Source organism: Pristis pectinata, chromosome 27 (genome assembly GCF_009764475.1).
Source record: "Pristis pectinata isolate sPriPec2 chromosome 27, sPriPec2.1.pri, whole genome shotgun sequence".
Taxonomy (NCBI): domain Eukaryota; kingdom Metazoa; phylum Chordata; class Chondrichthyes; order Rhinopristiformes; family Pristidae; genus Pristis; species Pristis pectinata.
In genome coordinates, this window is record NC_067431.1 from 23,083,375 (window position 1) to 23,107,154 (window position 23,780).

At 42.6% G+C, this 23,780-nt stretch overlaps 1 protein-coding gene across 1 annotated transcript in view; it reads left to right on the forward strand.

The window, feature by feature from the left end:
• The window catches only part of LOC127583633 (cell adhesion molecule DSCAML1), a 506,127-nt gene that overhangs the window by 356,757 nt on the left and 125,590 nt on the right, over positions 1 to 23,780 (forward strand). Inside the window, 5 exon segments of the mRNA XM_052039813.1 lie at positions 2,730 to 2,769; positions 2,772 to 2,825; positions 6,731 to 6,859; positions 11,653 to 11,820; positions 18,593 to 18,663. Coding sequence (XP_051895773.1) covers positions 2,730 to 2,769; positions 2,772 to 2,825; positions 6,731 to 6,859; positions 11,653 to 11,820; positions 18,593 to 18,663 — 462 coding nt within the window.

The following is a 23,780-nucleotide window of genomic DNA, read 5'->3' on the forward strand; positions in this document are numbered from 1 at the left end:
CACCGGTCTATAATTCCCCGGCCTATCCCTATTACCTTTTTTGAACAAGGGGACCACATTCGCAATCCTCCAATCTTCCGGCACCACCCCCGTAGACAACGAGGACTCAAAGATCCTTACCAGCGGTTCAGCAATCTCCTCCCTAGCCTCTCGAAGCAGCCTGGGGAAAATCCCGTCAGGCCCTGGAGATTTATCTGTCTTAATATTATTTAACAACTTCAACACATCCTCTCTCTTGATATCAACAACCTCGAGAACATTACCCCTACCAGCACTCCCTTCCACATCATCAAGACCCCTCTCCCTGGTGAATACCGAAGAGAAGTACTCATTCAGAACTTCTCCCACTTCCGCCGCCTCCAGGCAAATTCTCCCACCTTTGTCCTTAATCGGACCTACCTTCACCCTAGCCATCCTCCTACCCTTCACGTACTTGAAAAAGGCCTTGGGATTTTCCTTAACCCTACTAGCCAAAGCCTTTTCATGTCCCCTTCGAGCTCTCCTCAGCCCTTTCTTAAGTTCCTTCCTCGCTACCCTATATTCCTCACGGGCCCTGTCTGAACCTTGCTGCTTATACCTCACATATGCTACCTTCTTCTCCCTAACAAGTCGTTCCACCTCTCTTGTCACCCACGGTTCCTTCACCCTGCCATTCCTTCTCTGCCTCACCGGGACATATTTATCCCTAACATCCTGCATAAGATCCCTGAATATCGGCCACATCCCCATGAGCTGAATGGCTCCCTTCTCTGTCACGTGGAAGTATGAAAATTCTAAGGCAGAAGGCTTGTGTAGATTACCTGGAACACCATGGCCCATGCTGATCTAATCCATGGGCAGTGGGAGGAATACTCTTGCTGTTGGAGTGGTACATGGCAAAGAATTGTGTTTTGCTGGAATGGGAATAGTAATAAGTGTAGGAAGGCTAACTGATATGTATGAATCTCTGACATAAACGATAAAAATTGTGGATTCACACTGATAAATGATAGGCTCCAATAGAAATGAGAATGGGAGTGGAAGCAACAGGTTCAAAGGAGTGGGCTTTTTTCAAAACTTGTGCCAAAAGGTGATTAAGCATGCTGGTCAAGATATGAAACACTGCTCACATGATGAATGGTCACCATACATATTTCCATCCATTTATTCTGCAGTTCTGTTGGGCTTGCCTCAGTGTGGTGATGAGACACATATTAAATCAAAGTTCTGTTGTCTCTTGATGGTCAATTAGATGTGTTTTGCTTGAAAGACAAGATCAGGATAGCAGTAATTTAAATGTGAAGTGCTTGGCTCAGCAATAAAAAGAGAAATTGTTGGAGACACTCAACAGATCAAGCAGCATCTGGAGAAAGAACCATGAATGGGGATTTAACAAGAGAAAAAGTCAATGACCTTTCTTCAGAATTAGAAAAGTGGGAAAAGCATGTGTTTGAGTTGCAGAGAAGGGGAGAGGTGGAGAGAACAGAGACTCTGTGCAATGTTGTCGATCCCGTCTAAGAGAGGGCGATGGCTCTCTGCTGGTTTCTAGTGCAATAGATTGAGAAATTTTGTCCATAAATGACATTTGCTACATTTTACACAAAACCCAAGTTTTCCTGCTCTTTGGCATCAACCTAGTGAAACACCTCCCCCCACACAAATCTGGCACTGTGCTTTCCCCACACAAAATACCAGAAAATCCAATTTTTACTGCATTTACACCTAAACCTTTAGTTCCAGTGGGACTTGGAGTCAAATTTCTAGTTATTCTCTCAGTAAAGTTTCCTTTTAGTTTTCGCTGCAGTGGGACGGTACTTTCTTCGTCTTTTACTTTTGTTTCCTAACATAAAAATGAGTTATGTTAAAAAGTGTAGAGCTTCCAAAATAGGATTTCCTATAATATGTTGACTTCATGAAGGCTGGTTTGACAGATTCAAATTTTAATTAGAATATGGAAAGAGAAACTTCAGGAAGGAATGTTGTACAGGTTTTGTGCTTCTTCATTCCCAATATTGTCTCTGACCTGTTAAAAGCTTGGTCAATGCCAGTATGACTCTTGGGGAAGTTTAGGTGCAGGAGATGTTACGGATTCCTCACAGGAAGAAAGAGAGAATTTGAAAGGGGACATTTCTGCACACATTGGCCCGTGACCTAGCGATCCTGTGATCTAGAACCAGTTCAAAAGAACTACTGGTAGAGCCTGGTTCATGAAACATGAATTTAACCTGCAGGTATGATGTGGAAAACTGGCCTAGAAATTGGATGAGACGTGGACTGGTGTGCAAACCTTGTGGAACACATGCTTCGCTTGCCTTAGCAGGTGTTGACAGGACAACGTCAACTTGTCCATGGCAAAGTGGCTGATGCCACCCAAGGATTTAACTTGTGTTTGGGATCAAACAAGGAATTTGGGAAGCAGGTGGCAACAGTTCAACAGTTTTATTGTGAGGCCCAATATTGAGGTGAATATATTTCTTTTAGCTATGTCTTTTTGGTGACACCATAGATGCCTTATAAGATCAGATGTGGACAAGTAATCCTGAATCCCAGTAGGGCTGGCACCTGGTGCTTTCAAAGTAAACCAGTTTCTAGTTTGGACTCTAATAGAAACCTTATCTGTAATTGCCATATTCCTGTTTCAGCAAATCAGCAGGGCTGCCTCTACTTGCTCAATTGAACATAGGAGCAGAGGATACCAATTTTTGGTGCATTGCTAAACACATGTCCTGTTGCGTGCCTGTCTCCTGCAGATCATACCTGCCGATCGTGGGGACTCTGGCTTCTTCTCCTGCACGCAATCAATTCCTATGGAGAGGATCGAGGACTCATTCAACTCACGGTTCAAGGTATTCCATGTGATGCATTGTTGGTTCAGTTCACCTCAGATCTGAGGGTTGCCCCAGATATTCATAACATTGGATACCATACATTTGCATTTTTTCAGCATTGGGATTGGGTCCAATTCCAGCCTAAAGTGCAAAGTTTCTTCAGTTACATTTTTATTTTATTGAAAAATCAATAATTTAATATTGGAGACCTCCATAAGTTTTATGCCCTTGGAACTATAAATACTGGGTGAGTATCATTGATGCCCTTAACCAAACCGAGACTTTTCACTAGTACAAGCTCTCAAACATTTCCATTAATGTTCCCTAACCATAGTAGCACAATACACCATTAGGAAGCATTAGGACTGATAATTGCAAATAAATGTCACGAAGTTAAAATCAGAAGCCAATATACTACAGGGCTTCATTATCTCTCACGATGCAGGAGTTTAATGTGACATTATTTATACTTAGTTTATAGTTATCAATAGTATTGTATTCTGATGGATAGGTTCTGATGGACCAGGGAAACTATTGCTTGCTCATCAATTCTGTCATCAATGTCCTGTCAAGTGCAGTCGAGATTCATTTTAGATTAAAAACCTCTCATTCTTCTCTTTTAGTTTAGTTATTTTTGATGAGGATAGTGAGGTAAAAGAGGAGGAATTTGCCTTTGGTTACCAAGGCTAAGTATGAGAGAGAGCATCAACTGCCAGCTGTACTCATCACTGGACGTGCGTAATCAGCAGCCAACACACACACTTACAACCAATGGCCATTCACAAGTTTCTCTCTCCAATAGCCTCAGTAAAGGTCCGGATGCAACTGATCCTAATTTCTACCTCAGGTAGATTTCTCATTGAGCTAGTAGAAGTGAGAAGCATGTCTGATCCTCTATGTATAAAGACCTGGCTTTGTGCGAGGCACAAGTGAATTGCGTTCTCCCACACAATCATTTGACTTTAACCAAATGTATCAAACCATTGGATGTCACAATGCCTATTGCTGTAGTGTGTGTTTTTAGGAAGTGTTGCTTAGGGATTGAAAAACTCTACTGTAACTTTCAGGTAATATTAACTCAGTTTATTAAATATAGATATTTAAAATAGGAAGTGTTTGACATTCATCATTTTGTATACATTAAGCACTTGCAAGAATGTTGAACACTCATTCTGAAATATGGTTCCAATGGAGTAAACAAAAGTAGTTGCAGAACCAGAGATCAACATGTATATAATTTGGATGCCATACATTTAGTGTGTACAACAGAGATGAACTTCCATGCAAAGGTTCCTTGAAGCTTTGAACCTGTCCTTTCAGCCAGAGGAATTTTGTGATGGCTGTCTTGTACTCTGAGCTAGGTGTTCCTATAATGGTTATCCAATTCTCCAAGTTAAGGGCTTCAATAATACTCATCCAGTACTTATAATTCCAAGGGCATAAGACTTATGGGGGTCTCCAATATTAAATTATTGACCTCAATAAAATAAAAATCTAACTGAAGAAATATTGTGCAAAGTTTTGTTCACAAGTTACTTTCTCCCTAGATCTCAGATAGAAGACATTGAAGTTTAGGGAATGCATATTTACGGTTAAAACCTATTACAGGTACGTTAGCTCCAAAAGCATTTAGTCAGCCACAGTAAAAACCAAATAAGCTCTTGATGCTTCTTCTGTGCATCATTTGTGTGCAGCTTTGCCCCTCAGGGGATGAGCTGATGACTTCTATTTTCTGGAGACCATGAAACCAGGACTTTTCTGCTCATGGTTTGGCATGGTGCCAGTTGAGGTTGGTTCAGGGGAGATATTGTTCACCCTGCAGATAATGTGGTTTAGCAGTTCAATGGAGAAAAAATAAGATCTGCCCATTGTCTTGACCTAGCAAGGGTGTATATTTATTCTCTCCAATTTTAAGTTTTCACAATATCCCTCAGAAAGTCTTGATTCACAAGAACAGGAATGACCATTCAGTTCTCAAATCAGCTCTGTTATTCAGTTGCAAACAGGCTGATCTGTATCGAATCGCTGTTTATATGTCTTTGTTCCAAATCATTTTATACTTTTGCCTAAAGACAATCTGTTGATCTTGTTTTTTGTAATGTTTTCAATTGACCTTACCTCAACAGTGCTTTGGGGGAGAGAGTTCCAGATTTCATCACCCTTAGTGTGATGAGGTGCTTTCCATTATCAGCATTGAATAGCCTACCTCTAATTATAAGGTCTCTCCCCTTGGTTTGAACTTCCTCCTGCACCCAGAGGAAATGGTTTCTCTCTGTCTATCCCATTAAATCCTTTAATCATCTTTAACACCTCAATTAGATCCCTTTAATCTTCCAGACGCAATGAGTATGCAAGCTGTCTATCCAATCTCTCCTCATCACTTTAACTATTTCATGGTCAGTTTCTTGCATAAATGGTATACTTCTTTGGTTATGACAAGCATACTGGGTCTATTCAGTGATGGACCTAACTGAGTTATTGCTTTCTGATATCTGCACATGTATTTCCAACATAATTGGGAACTCTGGTCCATTTTCACCCTGAATCTGTTGATACGGAAGTCAATTCTAGATAAACTAACTCACGGTGAAGAAATAGTTGAATTTGGAACAATTTAACTTGTTACTTACAATGAACAAACCTTTGAAATCTCTCAATTCAAAAGAAGCATAAAGATTTGAAGAAAACAAATTGCATTAATCCCGAGCAATTTTTTTTGAAGGTGACTTAATTACAGTCTGCTCATGGGAATCAGTTGGTTTGAAATTGATATGGTTGCCTTCACAAGTACACAAGAAATAAGGACAGGAGCAGCCACATGGTTCTTCAAGCCATCTCCACCAGTCAAGCTGATGCCTTAGTACTACTTTAATGCCAATTTGACTCCCTTGTGGACCAAAAATACATCAACCTCATCCCTAAATATATTGAATGACTTGATTCCAAAGCTGTCTGGGGAAGAGTATTTCAATGACCCAAAACCTTCAGAGAGAAGAAACTCCTCCTTATCTCCACCTTAATTGGTTACCCCTTATTCTGAGACCATGCCCCTGGATCTTGATTCCCCTGTGAAGGGAAGCATCCTCTCACCATCTGCTTTGTCAAGAACCTTACAAATCGTATATGTTTCATTAAAATCACATCTTATTCATCTAAATTCCAATGTCTGTGGCCCAACTTGCTCAATCTTTCCTCATGAGAGAACCCCTTCCTCCATGGAATCGGTTCAGTTCAGAATTAGTCTAAGATGCCTCCAGTTCCTCCTTAAGAAGGAGACCAAATTTGTACACAGTGCTCCACGTGTAGTCTCACCAATGCCCTACACATTAATCCCAATCATAAAGGAGCACCTAGGCAAGACCTTTATGATCACCAGTTAGAAAGGATCAAAGTCCTGAAATTGGAACTAACTCTCACCCTTTTGACCAAGTGACCTCAGATGCCATTAAACTGATAAACCATCTGGAGCTTGTGAAACTCCTTGTGTGGGGGTTTAACAAGGTCATAGACCAAGCCAGCCATGTCCCAGTGAAGTACAATGCTGTAAGTAGAGGAGAGCTTAATGAGCTGATTAACTTCCTTGCTGCTCTCCATTGATTCTTCTTGAAAGGCTCTTTTTTATGTCAACAGTGCCAAGCTGTTTACAGCAGTTATTTGTCCAAACCCTTTCTTATTCTGTGTTGCATCTCCTTTATTTTAGTTTCTAACCAATGGCAGCAAAGTAATTGATGAAATTTTTTATAGATCAACACAAATTATGCATGGTTGTTCCTGGAAAATTGTATTTTTAGTTGTCACTTGATTCTGCTAAACTGAATTGCATCATTGCAGGGAATAATATATGTGGAAGAAAGTGTTACAGGTGGCAAGAAAGATGGAAAGTAAAGAGTTAATTAACTCGTGCACATCTCTATCCTCCACAGAGCCACCCGACCCTCCTGAGCTGGAGATCAGAGAAGTGAAAGCCCGCAGCATGAATCTCCGCTGGACTCAGAGATTTGATGGGAACAGTCTTATCCTTGGCTTTGACATTGAATATAAGAACAAGTCAGGTGGGTCTCACTGCATCGGCAACCACCTCCCTCTTCGTCAATGTCTTCCGAGGAGCATGTTAGCCTCATTCCTTCACCAATCATTCCAGTCCCCAAACAGCCCACCTTGTAAACCAGACTAAACCCCACTATAAGCATCCTTTTTAACCCCGAGATGAGCTTCACCTCCATCAAAGGATACAGCACAGTCATGATTTCAGCTATCTTTGCCACCTGCCTCCCATTCTTACTTTCAACCATTCCAGTGGTTTCCTAGTTGGTCTCTGCCTTCCTCTCCAATAAAGCAAAGTTGTCCCACACCACTCCTATCTCATACCAAGTCCCTTTCGTTCAGCACCTGCCCACTGGCACACATTGGTTTCTGAACCACCAGTGCCTTGATTTTTAAAACTTTTCACCTCATGTTCAAATCACTCACTCAGATTTCTGTAACTACCTCCAGCTCTCCAACCCACTGGAATGTTGAACTCTAGCTCGTTAATGCATCTCTGATTTCCTTAATGCCCTTTGACGCCTTGCCTCCAGTCCAGTCCCATGCTCCAGATTCCCTCCCTTAACCTCTCCACATCACTCCCACCCTCCCTCCTTTAAAGTGCTCCTTTGACCCAAACATTGAGTTATCTGTCCTCATCTTTCCTCCTTTGTTGTGGGGTTTGTTGCACTCTGGGTGAAATGCATCATTGTTGTGTTTCATAGCAACTATTACACTGGTGATAGGGCTTGAGTTATAAGGAGAGGCTGGATAGGCTAGGAATTTTTTCCCTGGAGTGTAGGAGGCTGAGGGGTGACTTTATAGAGGTACATAAAATCATGAGGGATGTAGATAAGTCGCAGTCTTTTTCCCAAGGTAGGGGAGTTTAAAACTAAAGGACATAGTTTTAAGGTGAGAGGGGAAAGATTTAAAAGGAACCCAACAGGTAATTTTTGCACACAGAGGGTGGTTGGCATATGGAATGATCTGCCAGAGGAAGCTGTAGAGGCAGGTACAATTGCAATGGTTAAAAGACATTTGGACAGGTACATGGAGAGAAAAGGTTTAGAGGGATGTGGGCCAAACACAGGCAAATGGGACTAGCCTGGATAGACATCTTGGTCAGCGTGGATGAATCGGGCTGAAGGGCCTGTTTCTCTGCTGACTCTATGGTCTGTTGAAGCACATTCAAGACTCAAAGCAATGTGCTTGATAGAAGAGCCCCTTCATCCATAATCTCCTTTTGTGGTGATCATGGAGGAAGGGGCTTGAGAGAGAAGAGCTCAAGCATTTGATGGGAGGCTTCATGTGGATGGTGAAATGGGCTGCAGATAATGGGGATGGGGATGTTGCTGAGGACATTGGCGGTGAAGGGACATAGAACATAAGAAATAGGAACAGCAGTAGGACAACTGGCCCATCAAGCCAGCTCCACCATGTACTAAGATCATGGCTGACCTGGCTGTGGACTCAGCTCCACCTACCTGCCTTTTTCCCATAACCTTTATTTCCCCAACTGTGTCAAATATATTTAATGAGGTAGCCTCTCCTACTTCCCTGGGCAGAGTATTCCATGGATTCACTACTCTCTGGGAAAAGCAGTTCCTCCTCATCTCGGTCCTAAATCTTGAGGCTTTGTCTCCTACTTCTAGTCTCAATTACCAGTGGAAACAACCTTCCTGCCTCTATCTTATCTATCCTGTTCATGGTTTTATATGTTTCTTTAAGATCCCCTCTCATTCTTCTGAATTGCAGCAAGTATAATCCCAGGTGACTCAATCTCTCCTCATAGGCTAACCCCCTCATCCCTGGAATCAACCTGGTGAACCTCCTCTACACTGCCTCCAAAGCCAGTATATCCTTCCTCAAGTAAGGAGACCAGAACTGCATGCAGTACTCCAGGTGTGGCCTCACCAGTACCCTGCACAGTTGCAGCATAACCTCCCTGCTCTTAAATTCAATCCCTCTGGCAATGAAGGCCAGCAATCCACTTGCCTTCTTGATAACCTGTTGCACCTGCAAACCAACCTTTTGCGATTCATGCACAAGCACTCCCAAGTCCCTCTGCACAACAGCATGCTGCAATCTTTCACCCTTTGAATAATAATCTGTGAAGTTGAGTTGATGGAAAGATAAGGGAGCCACCCACCAGGAGGAAGATGGAAACCCTGAACTCTCTGAAAGCAGCCCTTGTATAATGGAGCCCTTTGACAAATTCAAGTAGGCCCCTACCTCTCCATTTAAGAGCTGCCTCAGTTTTTGGGGGTTTCGTATGCACGGTAGAGTTTTGCATCAAGCGACCAATGTTATACCAGAAGTGTCGGTAACAAATTCGACCACAGTCTTCTGTTCCAACCCAAAAGGGGTCTACCAAGCCAAGAATTGAGGTAGTGCTGAATTATGTTAAAGATACTACATTAATGCAAGTTGCTGTGAATGTTCATACACCCTGGGGCTTCATTCTCTTCTGGTCAACCATTAAAAACTGCACATCCTATAAAACATATTGATTATTACTCTCCTGAAAAGATAGAAGGCCCTTTAAACACCACCTTTATACTGTGTTTAAAATCCAATCTCTACACAGCTCCTGAGACATCATTAAGGGGTCTGCAGTACTTATTCAAAGCATCTAATTGACAATTTAAATTCATTGCTAGAAATCTAAATTCTGTTGCTGCCATACCAGGAGAGATTAAAATATGATTAAATGTTGTAAATTAATATTGTACAAGGGCTGCAAATATTAATTATATGCAGTGTATTCTATCAGAGTTTGATAAGATTGTTGGGTGTTTCATTCATCATGCTTCTGTATAATCAATTCTAATCTGACAAGTTTTTTTGAGCTAATCCATGCATATATGTAATACATTCCTATCAAGTTTACTGGTATAAATAAATTATTGTAAGGGAGGTCTTTGACCAGAGATTGCCATTGCCTATAAACAACATCTATTGGATTTAAGCATAATTATTGTTGTTTTCTATACATAAATTAATTGATGAGACACAGGTTTTCAAGTTAGCTCATCTCATTCTTTTTGATAATGTGCCCTTTATCAGGTTCATCTTTGGTTAAGTTTGTTCCTCCCAATGTGGAATGGAATATAGAGACTGTACCTTACTATATCTTTGTAATATATACTAAATTTGCTACATGGGGTATTCATTTCTCACTTGGGCACTGCCATTACACCATTCTGTTGCTCACTGGCACCCATTCATGCCTGCATTGGCAAGCTTCCAGCCCTAGATGGAACACCAGAAGTTACTGAAACGTCCCCCTCCTATTAAACACCATCGTGATGCAGTTGGAAATTAGGGCTGCCTGACTTTCCTAGGGCAAGTGTGAATCAAGAACTAGAAGGCATAGGCTTAAAGTGAGAGGGGAAAGATTTAAAAGGCACCTGAGGGGAAGCTTTTTCACGCAGAGGGTGGTGGATATATGGAACAAGTTGCTAGAGGAAGTGGTTGAGGCAGGTACAATAACATCATTTGGACAGGTACATGGATATGAATAGTTTAGAGGGATAGGGGCCATACACAGGCAAATGGAACAAGCTTAGATGGGCATCTTGGTTGGCATGGGCGAGTTGGGCTGAAGGGCCTGTTTCCATGCCATATTACTCTATGACTCTATGAGATTTGGCAGCGTTCTTTCCACAGAAGTAGAGCATTGGGCATGGTAAAGGAGGGGGTCCAAAGCAGTGACAAGGCTCTATCTCCAAAAGCTAGAAAGTCACTCCCAGTTGCTTTGGGACATGTCACCCAGCTATCTCTAGACCAGAAAATAGTGTGTACCAGATGGAAATGCAGAGTATTGTTTGCAATTCTCATTCATTTGAGACGGGGGGGGATGTTACTGGCAAAGCTTCCCGTTCTTTGTTGCACCCTGAACTTAGTGACTAGCCAGACCATTACAGAAGATGGTTAAGGGTAGACCGCCATTGGTAGCCAAGAGTCACGTGTAGACCAGAGTCAGTAAGGAGGGCAAGTTTCCTTCACTGGGTGACAATAATAAAACAGATGGGTTTTATCATGGTCACCATCAATAATACTCGTGTTTTATTCCAGACTTATTTACGGACTTGAATTTAAATTCAGCAGCTGTGGTGGAATTCAAACTCACATCTCTGAATCATTGGTCCAGACCCCAAAATACTAGTCCAGTTACTGTAGGAAGAAGCATTCTGTATTATTGGGACTGATTAAAGGAAGCCTGACTCTCTCTGACCCATATCTGAGACCCATAGAGACTACAAATGTGCTGTGAAGCATGCAGCCCTTAAAATCTGACCTGTGAACTTGATCCTGCTTTTCACTTAAACAATTACTTGAATTGAGTAACCTTCATCAAATGAGAGAGTGGAACTTTCTTGCTTAAAATATTGGATTATCTGATGATTTGATTGAAGCATCAACTTTACTGAAATGGGAATAGTTAATACCCAGACTGGGAGCACAGAGAGTTCCTGTCAATTGCACTTTCAGGCACATGGAAATAAGTTGTTTAAAGGGAGATACATCTGTGTCATACCTTTCACAACCTCTGGACATCCCAAATTGTTTTAAAGTCTATTAAGTACTCTTGAAGGACAGTCGCTATTGTAATGTAGGAAAGCAAGTGTAGGGCATTGGGGTGCAAGACTTTAAGTTGCTGTTATGGTTTGCATCATAGCCGTGAGCAGCAAATTCTTGTCTCAGAGACTTTTCCTCTTTACCTCCTGGGTTCAAATTTCATTATCTCAGATCCTATTTGAAAAACAATTGCTTCTGCGTTACTGTGCTGTAATGTTCTATGTTCTTTTCTTCCCAACAGACTCGTGGGACTTAAAGCAGAGTACTCGGAATATCAACCCAACCATAAACCAGGCCAACATTGTGGATCTGCACCCAGCGTCCGTCTACAGTATAAGGATCTACTCATTCAACAAGATCGGCAGAAGTGAATCAAGCAAAGAATTAACCGTCAGCACAGAGGAAGCAGGTACCAAGTCAGACTGGTGTGGGACAACCATTATCTGCTGGAACTGAATTGTCCAAACTAGAAGCTGTCTCTATGCCTTGTTTCAGTGTGCTTAGAGAATGTGGTTAAAAGGGAAGTTATACTATATCATTATTTAACTTGTTTATAAGGTGTTGATACATCATGTTCAAATCTGGGCAGCATAATTTAGGACAAATAACAAGGGACTTTGAGAGGAATTAGTGTTTTTCTAAAATGGTGCCAAAGGTGAAGGAATTCAATTACCTGGGGAGAGAATAGATGTTTTCTCTTAATACAGCAGAGACTAAGGGCAGATTTGATAGACGGTGTCAGTATTTTGTAGGGGAGTCTGTCTCCAGTGGCAGTAAGTCAACAATTAGATTTAAGATCATTGAAAAGTTATGAAAGGAGTAGATAGGATAGAGAACAAGAAACTTTTCCCCGTAGCGAAGGTGTGTAAACCAGAGGGCATAGGTTTAAGGTAAGGTAAGGTAAGGAAGCTTGGAGGGATTTGAGGAAGAACTTTTTTTTACCTGGAATGGAGTTGGAATCTGGAACTCTCTGCCTGAGGGGGTGGTGAAGGTGGTCATCCACAACATTTAAGAAGTATCTAGATGTGTACTTGAGTTGCAAAGGTAGAGAAAGCTATGGGCCAAGTGGAATTAGTATAGATAGGGTCTCAATGGTTCAGAATGGACAGGGACTGTTTCTGAGCTGTATGACTCTACAAAAGAACCAGAGTGATGTAAGGGAAAAAATTGCAATGAGTTAGTGTGTTCTGGAAAATCTGTTGGTTTCAAGAGGCAATTGGATGAAATATATCAAGGAAAAATCTGTGGGGCAAGAGAAAGGCAGGGGGACTAATCAGACAGCTCTTTCACAGAGATAGCATGCAGCCAAATAGTCTCTTCTGTGCCACGTGAGTCAATGAATACGGAGTTCAGTGCCAATACTTGAAATGGAATTCTTGTCTCTGCTGAGCCCCATTTCAGAAGGGATATTGTCCTCTAAAATCATCCATTTCCCCACTGTAATACCATTGACAACTTGAAGTAGTAAACTACTCTAATACCAAGCCTGTTTGCTGCTTAGGAAGATTAATGTTCAAAGGGCCATGTCACTGGCCATTCCTGTTGTCTTAATGGTACCACTGTTCAACTGCCTTGACCATCCTAAGCAGGTCGAAGGTTGAGAAGAATTGGTTGCAGACATCTGTTTACATGAGAGAACTTTCACTGAGGATATCTGCAGCCTGTTTAACTGCAGGATGCACCCAGTTTTGTTTCCAATTGGCACCGGTGCATGCATACAGGGGTTGTACACCATCAATCTGGGCTGGTTTACTCTTTCTGTTGCCTTGGGGAAAGCTCGGCACAGGATAGGAATCGATCTTTGGTTATTGGGCAGTGTATCCACTTACTGAACCATTGGGTAGTCACTTTTTTTTACTTTTTTTTGCAATCAAGAATTATTTCGAACAATCAGTCATCCGATCACAATAATGGACTGCTAAAGCAAAAGGCTTGTGACCCGGCTTATGGAAGGGGATTTGATTGCCCTCTCTGAAGTGATGAGGGCTGGTTTCAGGGATCTCGCCAGCCTAATTAATGTTATATGGTGCTTAATTCTAATGCAACACGGTCGTGGCTTCAGTTAGGAACAGGATCAACCTTCACCATGAAGTTCACCAGAATAGTCTACAGTTCTATTATTCTCTTGTGACTCTCTGCTCCCACCCAACACAGTCCTATTAACTCATCAAGTCTTCCTTCACTTATTTTCTCAAAATCTAGTCTAGACTTTGTTCAGTCCCTTGTAAATAAATTCAGTGCAGAAAGCCGCTAGGCGTAGGCTCGAGAGCAGGGAGCTCTCCTTGGTGCTGAACAGGCATCTGGGGATATTTGTCTCGACTTGCTGATGAAAGGTATATACTGTGGACTATTGCATTATAAGCAATCTCTCTGTCCAAATTAATGCTAAGTGGTCCCTGTCTTTGATACAGCATGATCACGGCTTCAGTGAAGAACAGACACCTTTCTCAAAGAAGTTCACCAAATCAAGGCCCTTTGTGCAGTCTGTCCACAAAGGCATTGACTTATTGAGCCACTGTCTGAAATTATATCATCTTAAGTGATAGCAATGGTTGTATAGATTTGGAAGTCACATCAATTATAACATACTCCTCAATGGGTTAACTTTTAGGATGTATGTGATGTAAGAAAAAGGATACAGGTTTGAACCAATAACTTAGTGGAATCGGATTGCCATGACTCATATATTCCACTGTTAGGAATTTAGTTCTACTTCACAGGAGGAAAGGTGACTGGATACCCTGGGCCCTATCCCTGCACCTCTCACTCCCATATTACGAGTGCAAAACTCTAGGCTAACTTCCCAACACAGTACTGAGAGGGTGTTACGTTGTTGGAGGTGCCATCTTTCAGATGAGATATTAATCTGAGTTTTGAGTACTCTCAGGTGGATTGTGCATTCCATGGCTGTACTTTGGCAAAGAGTAAAGGAGTTCTCTGCAGTGCTCCACCCAACACTTACCCCTCAAAAACCCTTGTTAAAAACACCTTACCTGATTATTGTTGTCTGTCAGAACTTGCAAATTGACTGCTGCGGTTCCTGCCTTACAGGTGTGATAAATGCAAAATCACAAACCTGCAGATGCTGCAGATCTGAAGAAAAGTCAGTCCTGCTGAAGGGCCTGGGACCTGAAACAAATCTGTTTCTCTCTCTGCAGATGCAGCCTGACCTGCTGAGTGTTCCCTGCATTTTCTGTTTGTTATTTCAAAACCACTTCATTGGCTATAAAGCATCGAAGTAGAAGGAAATATTTAAAAAGGGTTTTGAAGTAAGCCAGAAGGTAGGACTGAGAATGGTGAAATCATTGGAGAGTAAGAAAGAGAGGCATGGCTTTCTACAGCACTAGAGAACCTTGCAGCCAATGTAGTACTCCTGCACTATATTCACAGTTAGAGTGTGGGGAATATATCAGCCAATTTGTATGCAGTAAGTTCTGAGCAGCAACTGCAGGATAATCTATTTTTGATAATGCTGATTGATGGGTCATTATTGGCTAGGACTCTTGGGATACCTTCCCTGTTCTCCTTTGATGTAGTGCAGTGGTGAAGGGAAGCCAGTAGACGATGATACCTATCGGTGAGAAAGTAGCTGACACAATCAGTACAAATGGTTTAAATTGGCAATGTTAATTATACAACCTTACCAATAAGAAAGTTAAGTTACCCTCACCCCTGAAGTAGTCCCAGTGGAATCTTTAATGAGAGAGCAGACACGGCTTTAGTTAAATGCCTTACCTGAAAGATGGCAGCTCTGACACTGTGGCATCCACAGGGTCCTACTCGAGTGCCAGCCCAGACTTTTCTGCTCAATTCACTGGAACCTAGAATCATGTGACTCAGAGGCAAGAGGTCAACCAACGGAGCCAATATGCAGTGTCTCATCTGTGGTGAAGCTGCAGAGATGATTGTTAATTGGGAATATTGCCACTGGACTTCTAATTGGCTATGCAATAATTTACCGACCCTGAAGTGGGCTTTCAAAGCGTAAGCTGAGAAATAAGAGAGTGACCAAATTAGTCAAGCCACTACTTGTCCATGTGCATTACATTGCCACAAGTGGCCTTGTAGAGTCTTGATTCTTTTGTTGTTGTGTTTATGGTCACAAGAGGTTCCTTCAGTTGGTTGTTTGACAGTTCTGTTGATTGGCAGCAGTTTGGTTGCTAGGGGAATCTTTGTTGTTTGGTACAGGAATCCCCCCAGTGAGTACTCAAAGACAGCAAGTGCTAAACTGTAAATAACCTGTAATGCCCTTTTCACTAAAATATGGAATGAATGTAGTTCAGTGTTAATTGGATCTCCTGGGCAAATGGCAGAGTCCAAGCTGTGAAAAAGCACGCAATGCGTCCTTTATTCCACATAGTTTAACTGCCCTAATTGTCTTTGTATCGTGCTCCTATTAAATTCAAACCAAACATTTCCAAAATGTTTAACTATATTATGTAGCTGCTTTTAAATTACTTCCTCAGTTCTGCCATCTCTCCCTGACTACTCTCGCAAAGACACTGACCTTCTTTGGGATGGTTCTGATGGCTGTCTGAGTTGTTGACCCAAGGGAGGTTCTTCACTTATGTGTTCACACTGTGGGAGGCATGAAGGTTGAGTCTAATCCAACTTTCAGCTGGTATATTTAGCAGAAGGGAGGAAGTGGTGCATGTAACCTCATTGCATTCCCCTTCCCCAACCCAGGTACTAAATCTTTGTCTTTAACCAAAGGTGTGGAATAGTGGATTATTCATTCCATTGCACTCACTATTAGATGCCTCTAACCATGCGTCAGCCTGAGTTGTGATTAACCCTGCATCTCTGAGAGATAAAATGTTCTTTATTTATTCATAAAAATATGTATACAGGAAATACGTTGCAATCAGTACATATCTTTACATTCATTGTGCCATCAAATCAATGCATTCTATTTACAATGTATTAATGCTACTCATGTTTCCTCTTTAAGCAATGAACCCATGAAATGTATGGCAGACCGTTACTCAGGACTCAGCCCCTCAGTCTCCAGTAGCGCAGGACCTTAGACTATCAGCGCCGGAAGTGTGGCGACACTTGCGGGCTGTCCCCAGAGTACTCTACACAAAAGACGTATTTCACTGTATGTTTCAATGTACATGTGACAAATAAAGATATCTTATGATTGATTCCCCACAAAGCTTTTGCACTGAACTTCAGCACATCCTCCTGAATTTTGGAATGTGCCAGTCAGCAGCATTCACTATGGACATTTCATTACACTGTAAGACCAACAGGTTTTGGGCAGGCCAAACCTTGTTCTTCACCAAGCTGATGATCTTTCATTCAAGCCCTACCCTTACACACAATGAGGGAGTTCTGTGGGTGGGCTGCACCATTGGAGATGTTAACGTTCTATTTGCTTGTTCAGGTCAATGTGAAAAACCCAATAGCAACCTCTTGCAGAGAGAACTGTTCTGACCAACATCCTTCCCTCAACCATTATCTCCAAAACAATTACTGGTTGCAATGGTTTACTGTTTGAGGGATCAAGCTCTACTGGAATGATTGCCTTCAAAGCCCAGCAGTAACTTGTCGGTTGTGAAACCCTTGGGATATAAAGTAAATGTAAACCCCTCTTGTTATATATTCACGTTTGCCTGCTGGCTGCATTCTCTATTCTGAGCACTGGTGTTACCATTGAGAATATTTCCGTGTTAAAGATAGTGAAAACCCCTCATGTAGCTATGGATACTGAGGAGTGTTGGAGCTTTCAGACCGAGGTGGATGGATTTTTGGCAAGGATATTAAGCCAAAGTGCATGCAAGGATTTGAGGAGAGGCACTTAAGGGCAGATAGCTACCCCTTGTTCATAATCACTGGTCAGTAGCTTGCGTTTCTCTCTCTCTCTGTGCAAAGTGGAAAGTGTCAAGGAAGGGCGATCCTGCCCTTTACATCTCAGCAGAGGTCATGTGTTGAATCTGAGACTAGGGAATACTGGGTTCATTCTCCCTAATGGAGAACCCAAGGAAATGCCCCAGAGACCTAGAGGCTCAAAGCTGGTTTTCACTTGCACATTGACAAGAGGAGTGTTGCTTTTGTTGAGTAAAATGAGAAGGAGAATGGTTATTGACTAAAACTTGTGAATTAACGTCCTTAATTTAAAATGAATGCAGATCTTGTTATTTCCTTCAAAACCAGTTAACAAGGTATGAGTTAAACAGCATCTTTCCCTAACCTGTGGATATTGAAATTAATCTGTTGTCACTGACTATTATTTCTGATTATCTTACTCGTTCTTTATGGGTTTCGATTGTTTTTTAGCTAAGACAATAGCTGGGGTATGCAAATCAGAAACAAAATTTATTCACCAGAATAATCAAACTGAAATTTGGGAGCAAAATAGTGGCAAATGTAGTTGGTTTTTTTTCAAGAATATCCATAACACTCTTGATCGGTGGTTGAACCATAGAACCATAGAACAATACAGCACAATACAGGCCCTTCAGTCCACCATGTTGTGCCGACCTTCAAACCACTCCTAAGACTATCTAACCCCTTCCTCCCACATATCCCTCTATCTTAAATTCCTCCATATGCTTATCTAGACAAAGACGCATTGGGCTTGCACATATATGGGATGTCCTTGTCTTCAGGATGTCTCAGGAGACTTCACGACCAACAATGCACTCCTGAAGCTCAGTCTCTGTCCTAACATAAGCAATTGTAGTCACCAGACTGAGGTAAATAACATAACAGTAGGTTTTATGGCTGTTGGTTGAGAAACGAGGGCTGTCCAAGAGAACACAATGCATGTCTGCAAACTGCCATGTTCTCCATTCACCTGAGCAAGCAAATGGGGCCTTGGTTTAACATCTCACTTGGAAGACAGCATCTCCAATGATGCAGTGCACCCTTAGTACTGTACTGAGGTACCAGCCTGGATTCCATGTGCAAACCCTGGAGTGGGACTTGAACTCCCATCCTCTGGTTTCTAGGTGGAAGCACTACTGCTGCTGCTTTTGACTCCTGTATGTGCATATAAGAGATTCTTGGGCCCATTGCCTGTGTGAGTGCAATGGACAACTTGTGTTTTAAAGTGTGAGTTGAAGATTTGGAAAAATCCACTGTGGAAAGTCAAGTAATGTTTGTGACTGAGATGTGGTGGCAAGGGAGCCTCTGGAAATATACATAACACTGGAATCTCGTTTCCTCTCTTTCAGCTCCAGACGGCCCTCCCATGGATGTCATATTAGAGCCTGTCACATCTCAGAGCATCAGAGTGACCTGGAAGGTAATTTTGTTCTTCTCCTATTGCTAATGCATGGGGCTACAAGATTTCAGCTCATTTCTGTGCATCACTTCCATGCTAGACTGTTTTGTTTGGAACAGAGGAGAGTTGATTGAGATGCATAACATTTTGTAAGTCTGTGTAACGGAACAGGAAGGACCTCTTTCCTTTACCAGAGGGATCAATAACTACAGGTCATTGATTTAAGCTAACTGATAGAAGATTAAGAAGCTGAGGAAAACTTTGGTGGGCATTGGCACTGCCTGATAAGCTAGTGGGGGCAGGAATCACCACAACATGTAGAAGATACTTGGATGAGAAACTGAAGTTCCATAATCATCAAGGCTACACAGCAAGAGTTGGGAAATGGTATTAGCTCCTTTTCTTTCGGTGGGGACAGAGGTGGTTAGCATAGAGATAATAAGCTATGTAGCAGTTAGCGCCAGCAACCCGGGTTCAATTCCCGCCACTGTCTGTAAGGAGTTTATACGTTCTCCCTGTGTCTGCGTGGGTTTCCTCCGGGTGCTCCGGTTTCCTCCCACATTCCAAAGACATATGGGTTAGGAAGTTGTGAGTATTGGTATTGGTTTATTATTGTCGCTTGTACCGAGGCATAATGAAAAACTTGTCTTACAAACCGATCGTACAGGTCAATTCATTACACAGTGCAGTTACATTGAGTTAGTACAAAGTGCGTTGATGTAGTACAGGTAAAAACAGTAACAGTACAGAGTAAAGTGTCACAGCGACAGAGAAAGTGCAGTGCAATAAGGTGCGAGGTCACAACAAGTGACGTGAGGTCATAGTCCATCTCATTGTGTAAGGGAACCTCTCAATAGTCTTATCACAGTGGGGTAGAAGCTGTCCTTAAATCTGGTGGTATGCGCCCTCAGGCACCCTCAGGGCATGCTATGTTGGTGCTGGAAGCATAGTGACACTTGGGGGCTGCCCCCAGAACATTCTACGCAAAGAATCATTTCACTGTGTGTTTCGATGTACATGTGACTAATAAAGAAATCTTATATCTAAATGGCCATGTTTCAATGCCGCAACCTTTTATGATCCTACAAAATGTGGGACTTCAGATTTTAGTTCAGTCAGAGATAAGACTCCAATGCTCAAGTCTCAGTTGACACAGAGCTGAGCTTTGTCAATCGTGGCCCATCAGAACTGATGTACCCCTGCCCAAAGTGAGATCCCAGCACAAAGTTGGGATCAAAACCAGAATCTTCTTGACTTAAGTGAGTCAGGTCCAAAGTCGGCCATTACATATTTTGACACGGGGTGGGGGGTGGGGTGGGGGGGGGAAGCTGGGGAAGGATCCAGAGAAAGAAAAAGAAACAAACAGTTGAAGAAAGAGGGAGTAATGAAGAACCAAATTGAGGTTCCAAGAAGGAATGAGACAATAAAAGGAAATGCTTAAAACTCTGAATAATTAACTCAAAGCACGTTTAAGTAAGGTTTTGATGATATAAATAGAGAAAAATCAATGGAGAAATGGTGAACAGTACCTATGTAAGAGTGCCTGCTGGATAATATGCACCAGTTAATTTAAAGTAGATCTAAAATAAATATTGTTAATGGGATTTCAATAGACACAGAGGACATATAACTTCCTTATTAGGCTATGGATTTTTCAAGAAGCATCTCAGTTAGGGAAATGTTTACATTTATTCTGCTGGACAATTGAGGCCTCGAGGAGGCTTTATATCTGTGATCTAATTTTAAAGAACAAAAGGACATTCTCTATTCAACTTATTTCAGAAACTATTCAAGCTAGCTTCACACAGATCAGCCTTGGCTCTATCCCGCTAATTCTGGCACTCCCACTGACCCAGAAAGGTATAGGCCTAATCCATATAAGCAAGTGTAACCACAGCATGACAAGTTTACATATCAAACCTCCAATATGAACATGGACAGAGGAATTTATCATCCAAAGCTGTTGCCTACAGGTGCAGGCTTTACAAAACCCTAAAATAAAACATTATTAGAAATTAGATTGACTTCCCAATTTGTTCCATGGAAGAATATTTTGCTTCTTTTGGGTTTTCTGTTTTTTTCAGGTAAGTGGAAAATAATATATTATGCTTTTGAAAATTAAGGATATCATAGGGTCACTTTGCATGCTGTTCTCTCAATTTTTGTGGGATTACCCCTGCCCCCACACAATGGTATTTGAGCACTCTGTTCCCAATGCTTCACCGTTCTCGGTGCCCATTGTTTCATGGTTCCAGTTTTCATGAATTTTCAGTGGGAGTTTTTTGGATGAAGTCTTGATGAGCATAATATTGTCCCTGTCTCTTCCACACAGACACACACACACACAGAGACACACACACACACAAACACAGACACACACACACAGACACACACACACATGCTCACACACAGACACAAGCACACACACACACGCACACAGACACACACACACACGCACACAGACACACACACAGACACACACACACACACACGCTCACACACAGAGTAGAAAGTAGAGAAAAACAGAACATGATGACAAACTGAGAAATATTGATGTCAAAGGGAACTGCTGCCTGTACACAAGTCGCCAAAAGCTCACTTGCAGCAAATAATTAGGAAGACAAAGGTATGTTGGCCTGAATTGCAAGAAGAGGGACAGCACAGTGGCAAAACTGATGGAGCTGCTGACTCACAGCTCCAGAGATCCATGTTCCCTCCTAACTTCGGGTGCTACCTGTGTGGAGTTTGCACCTTCTCCCTGTGACCCGGGGGGGGGGGGGGGGGCGTGGGTGGAGGGGGCGCAATTTCCTCTGTGTGCTCCAGTCTCCTCCCACATCCCAAAGACGTTCAGGTCGGTAGGTTCACTGGCCACTGTAAATTCCTTTAGTGTGCAGGTGAGTGGTAGAATCTGGGGGAAGTTGATGGGAATGTGGGGAGAATAAAATAAAGTTACTGTAGGATTAGTACAAGTGTGTGGTTGATGGTCAGTGCAGACTCAGTGCCAAAGGGTCTGTTTCCATGCTGTATCTCTTTCTGACTCCAAGATTTGAGTACAAGGGTAAAGATATCTTACTACAATTAGCTAGGACCCTGATGATTCCGCACCCTGAGTACTGTGTACAATTTTGGTCTGCGTACCTGAAGGAGGATATATTTGTGATGGTGGGAGTGCAGGGAAGATTCAAAAGAATGGTTCCTGGGATGGCCGGTCTGTCATAGGAGGTGAGGGTGAGCAGGTGAGGCCCCTATTCTCCAAGTTCCAGCAGAATGAGGTGTGACCTCATTTAAACATACAGAATCACCAGAGGGATTGACAGAGTGGATGAAGGGAGGAAGTTTCTTCTGCTTCCAGATCTAGCAGGAAAGATCATAGTTTGAAATTAAGGGTAGGGCATTTTAAACTGAAACAGGGAGAAATTCCTTCACTCAGAGGGCAGTGAATCATTGGATTCTCCACCCTGGAAGGCTAGGGAGGAGTCAGTTATTGATTGAATTCAAACAGTTCACAGGAACAGAACCCCATTGCACCCTGGGGAGGACCTGCGTAACTAATGCTGCATTAATTCCACTTTATTCTCCCCATATTCCCATCAACTCCCGCCCGAATTCCACCACGCACCTACATGCTAGGGGCAGCTTATCGCAGCCAACTACCCAACCGGCCTGCACCTCTTTGGGAAGTGGAAGGAGACTGGAGCAGGGGAAAACCGCACAGTCACAGGGAGAACGTGCAAACTCCACGCAGACAGGATCGAACCTGGGTTCCTGGAGCTGTGAAGGCAGCAGCTCTACCAGCTGTGCCACTGCATCCACCTGCTGCTGGCAGCTCAGGGCAGGTCAGCAACCTTGGGGCAGGAGGCACAGATATGACCATCTGTGAAGAGCTCACTCCCAGTGGAGTCGTATCCTGCCTGGAATCATCTGACGAGCAAGCCATTGGGAAGCTCAGGTTGCCAACGCTTCCCATCACTGAGATAGATTATAGAACATGGAACAGTACTGCACAGGAACAGGCCCTTCGGCCCACCATGTCTGTGCTGACCATGATGCCAAATTAAACTAATCCCATCTGCTTGCACATGACCCATATCCCTCCATTCCCTGCCTGTTCATGTGTCTGTCTAAATGCCTCTTTGATACCTGCTTCCACCATTTCCCCTGGCAGTGTGTTCCAAGCACCCACCACTCTCTGTGTAAAAAAACCTTGCCACATAAGCAGGAGCCTGAGGGCACATACCACCAGGCTCAAGGACAGCTTCTACCCCACTGTGATAAGACTATTGAACGGTTCCCTTATACAATGAGATGGACTCTTGACCTCACAATTTACCTTGTTATGACCTTGCACCTTATTGTCTACCTGCACTGCACTTTCTCTGTAGCTGTGACGTTTTACTCTGTATTCTGTTATTGTTTTACCCTGCACTACCTCAATGCACTGTGTAATGATTTGACCTGTATGATCGGTATGCAAGACAAGTTTTTCACTGTACCTCGGTACAAGTGACAATAATAAACCAATACCAAAACCTTTAATTCTGACCCCCCTCACCTCAAAGCTATGCCCGCTGATATTTGACATTTATAGTCATGGAGTCATACTGTTCGGCCCAAATTGTCCATGTCGACCAAGATTCCAATCTAAACTAGTCCCATTTGCCCGCATTTGGCCCATTTCCCTCTAAACCTTTCCTATCCATGTACCTGTCCAAGTACCTTTTATATCTTGTTATTGTACCTGCCTCAACCACTTCCTCTGGCAGCTCATTCCATATACACACCACCCTCTGGATGAAAATGTTGTCCCTCAGGTTCCTATTAGATCTCTCCTTTCTCATCTTGAACCTATGCCCTCTAGTCCTGGGAAAACCCTGGGAAAAAAAGACTGTGCATGTTCACTTTATCTATGCCCCTCATGATTTTATACACATGTATACTTTCTATGCTGGGAAAAATATTCTGACTCTCTACCCGGTCTATGCCTCTCATTATTTATGGCTCTCACCTCTGAGATGAGTGGTGTTCTGCCAGCTCACTCTCACTCCCGGTCTGGAGATCAGGGTGATGGTGATGGTCACTTTCTTGACCACTGGATCATTCCAGGTGTCCGCAGCAGATCCACACCACAGTTTGCCACA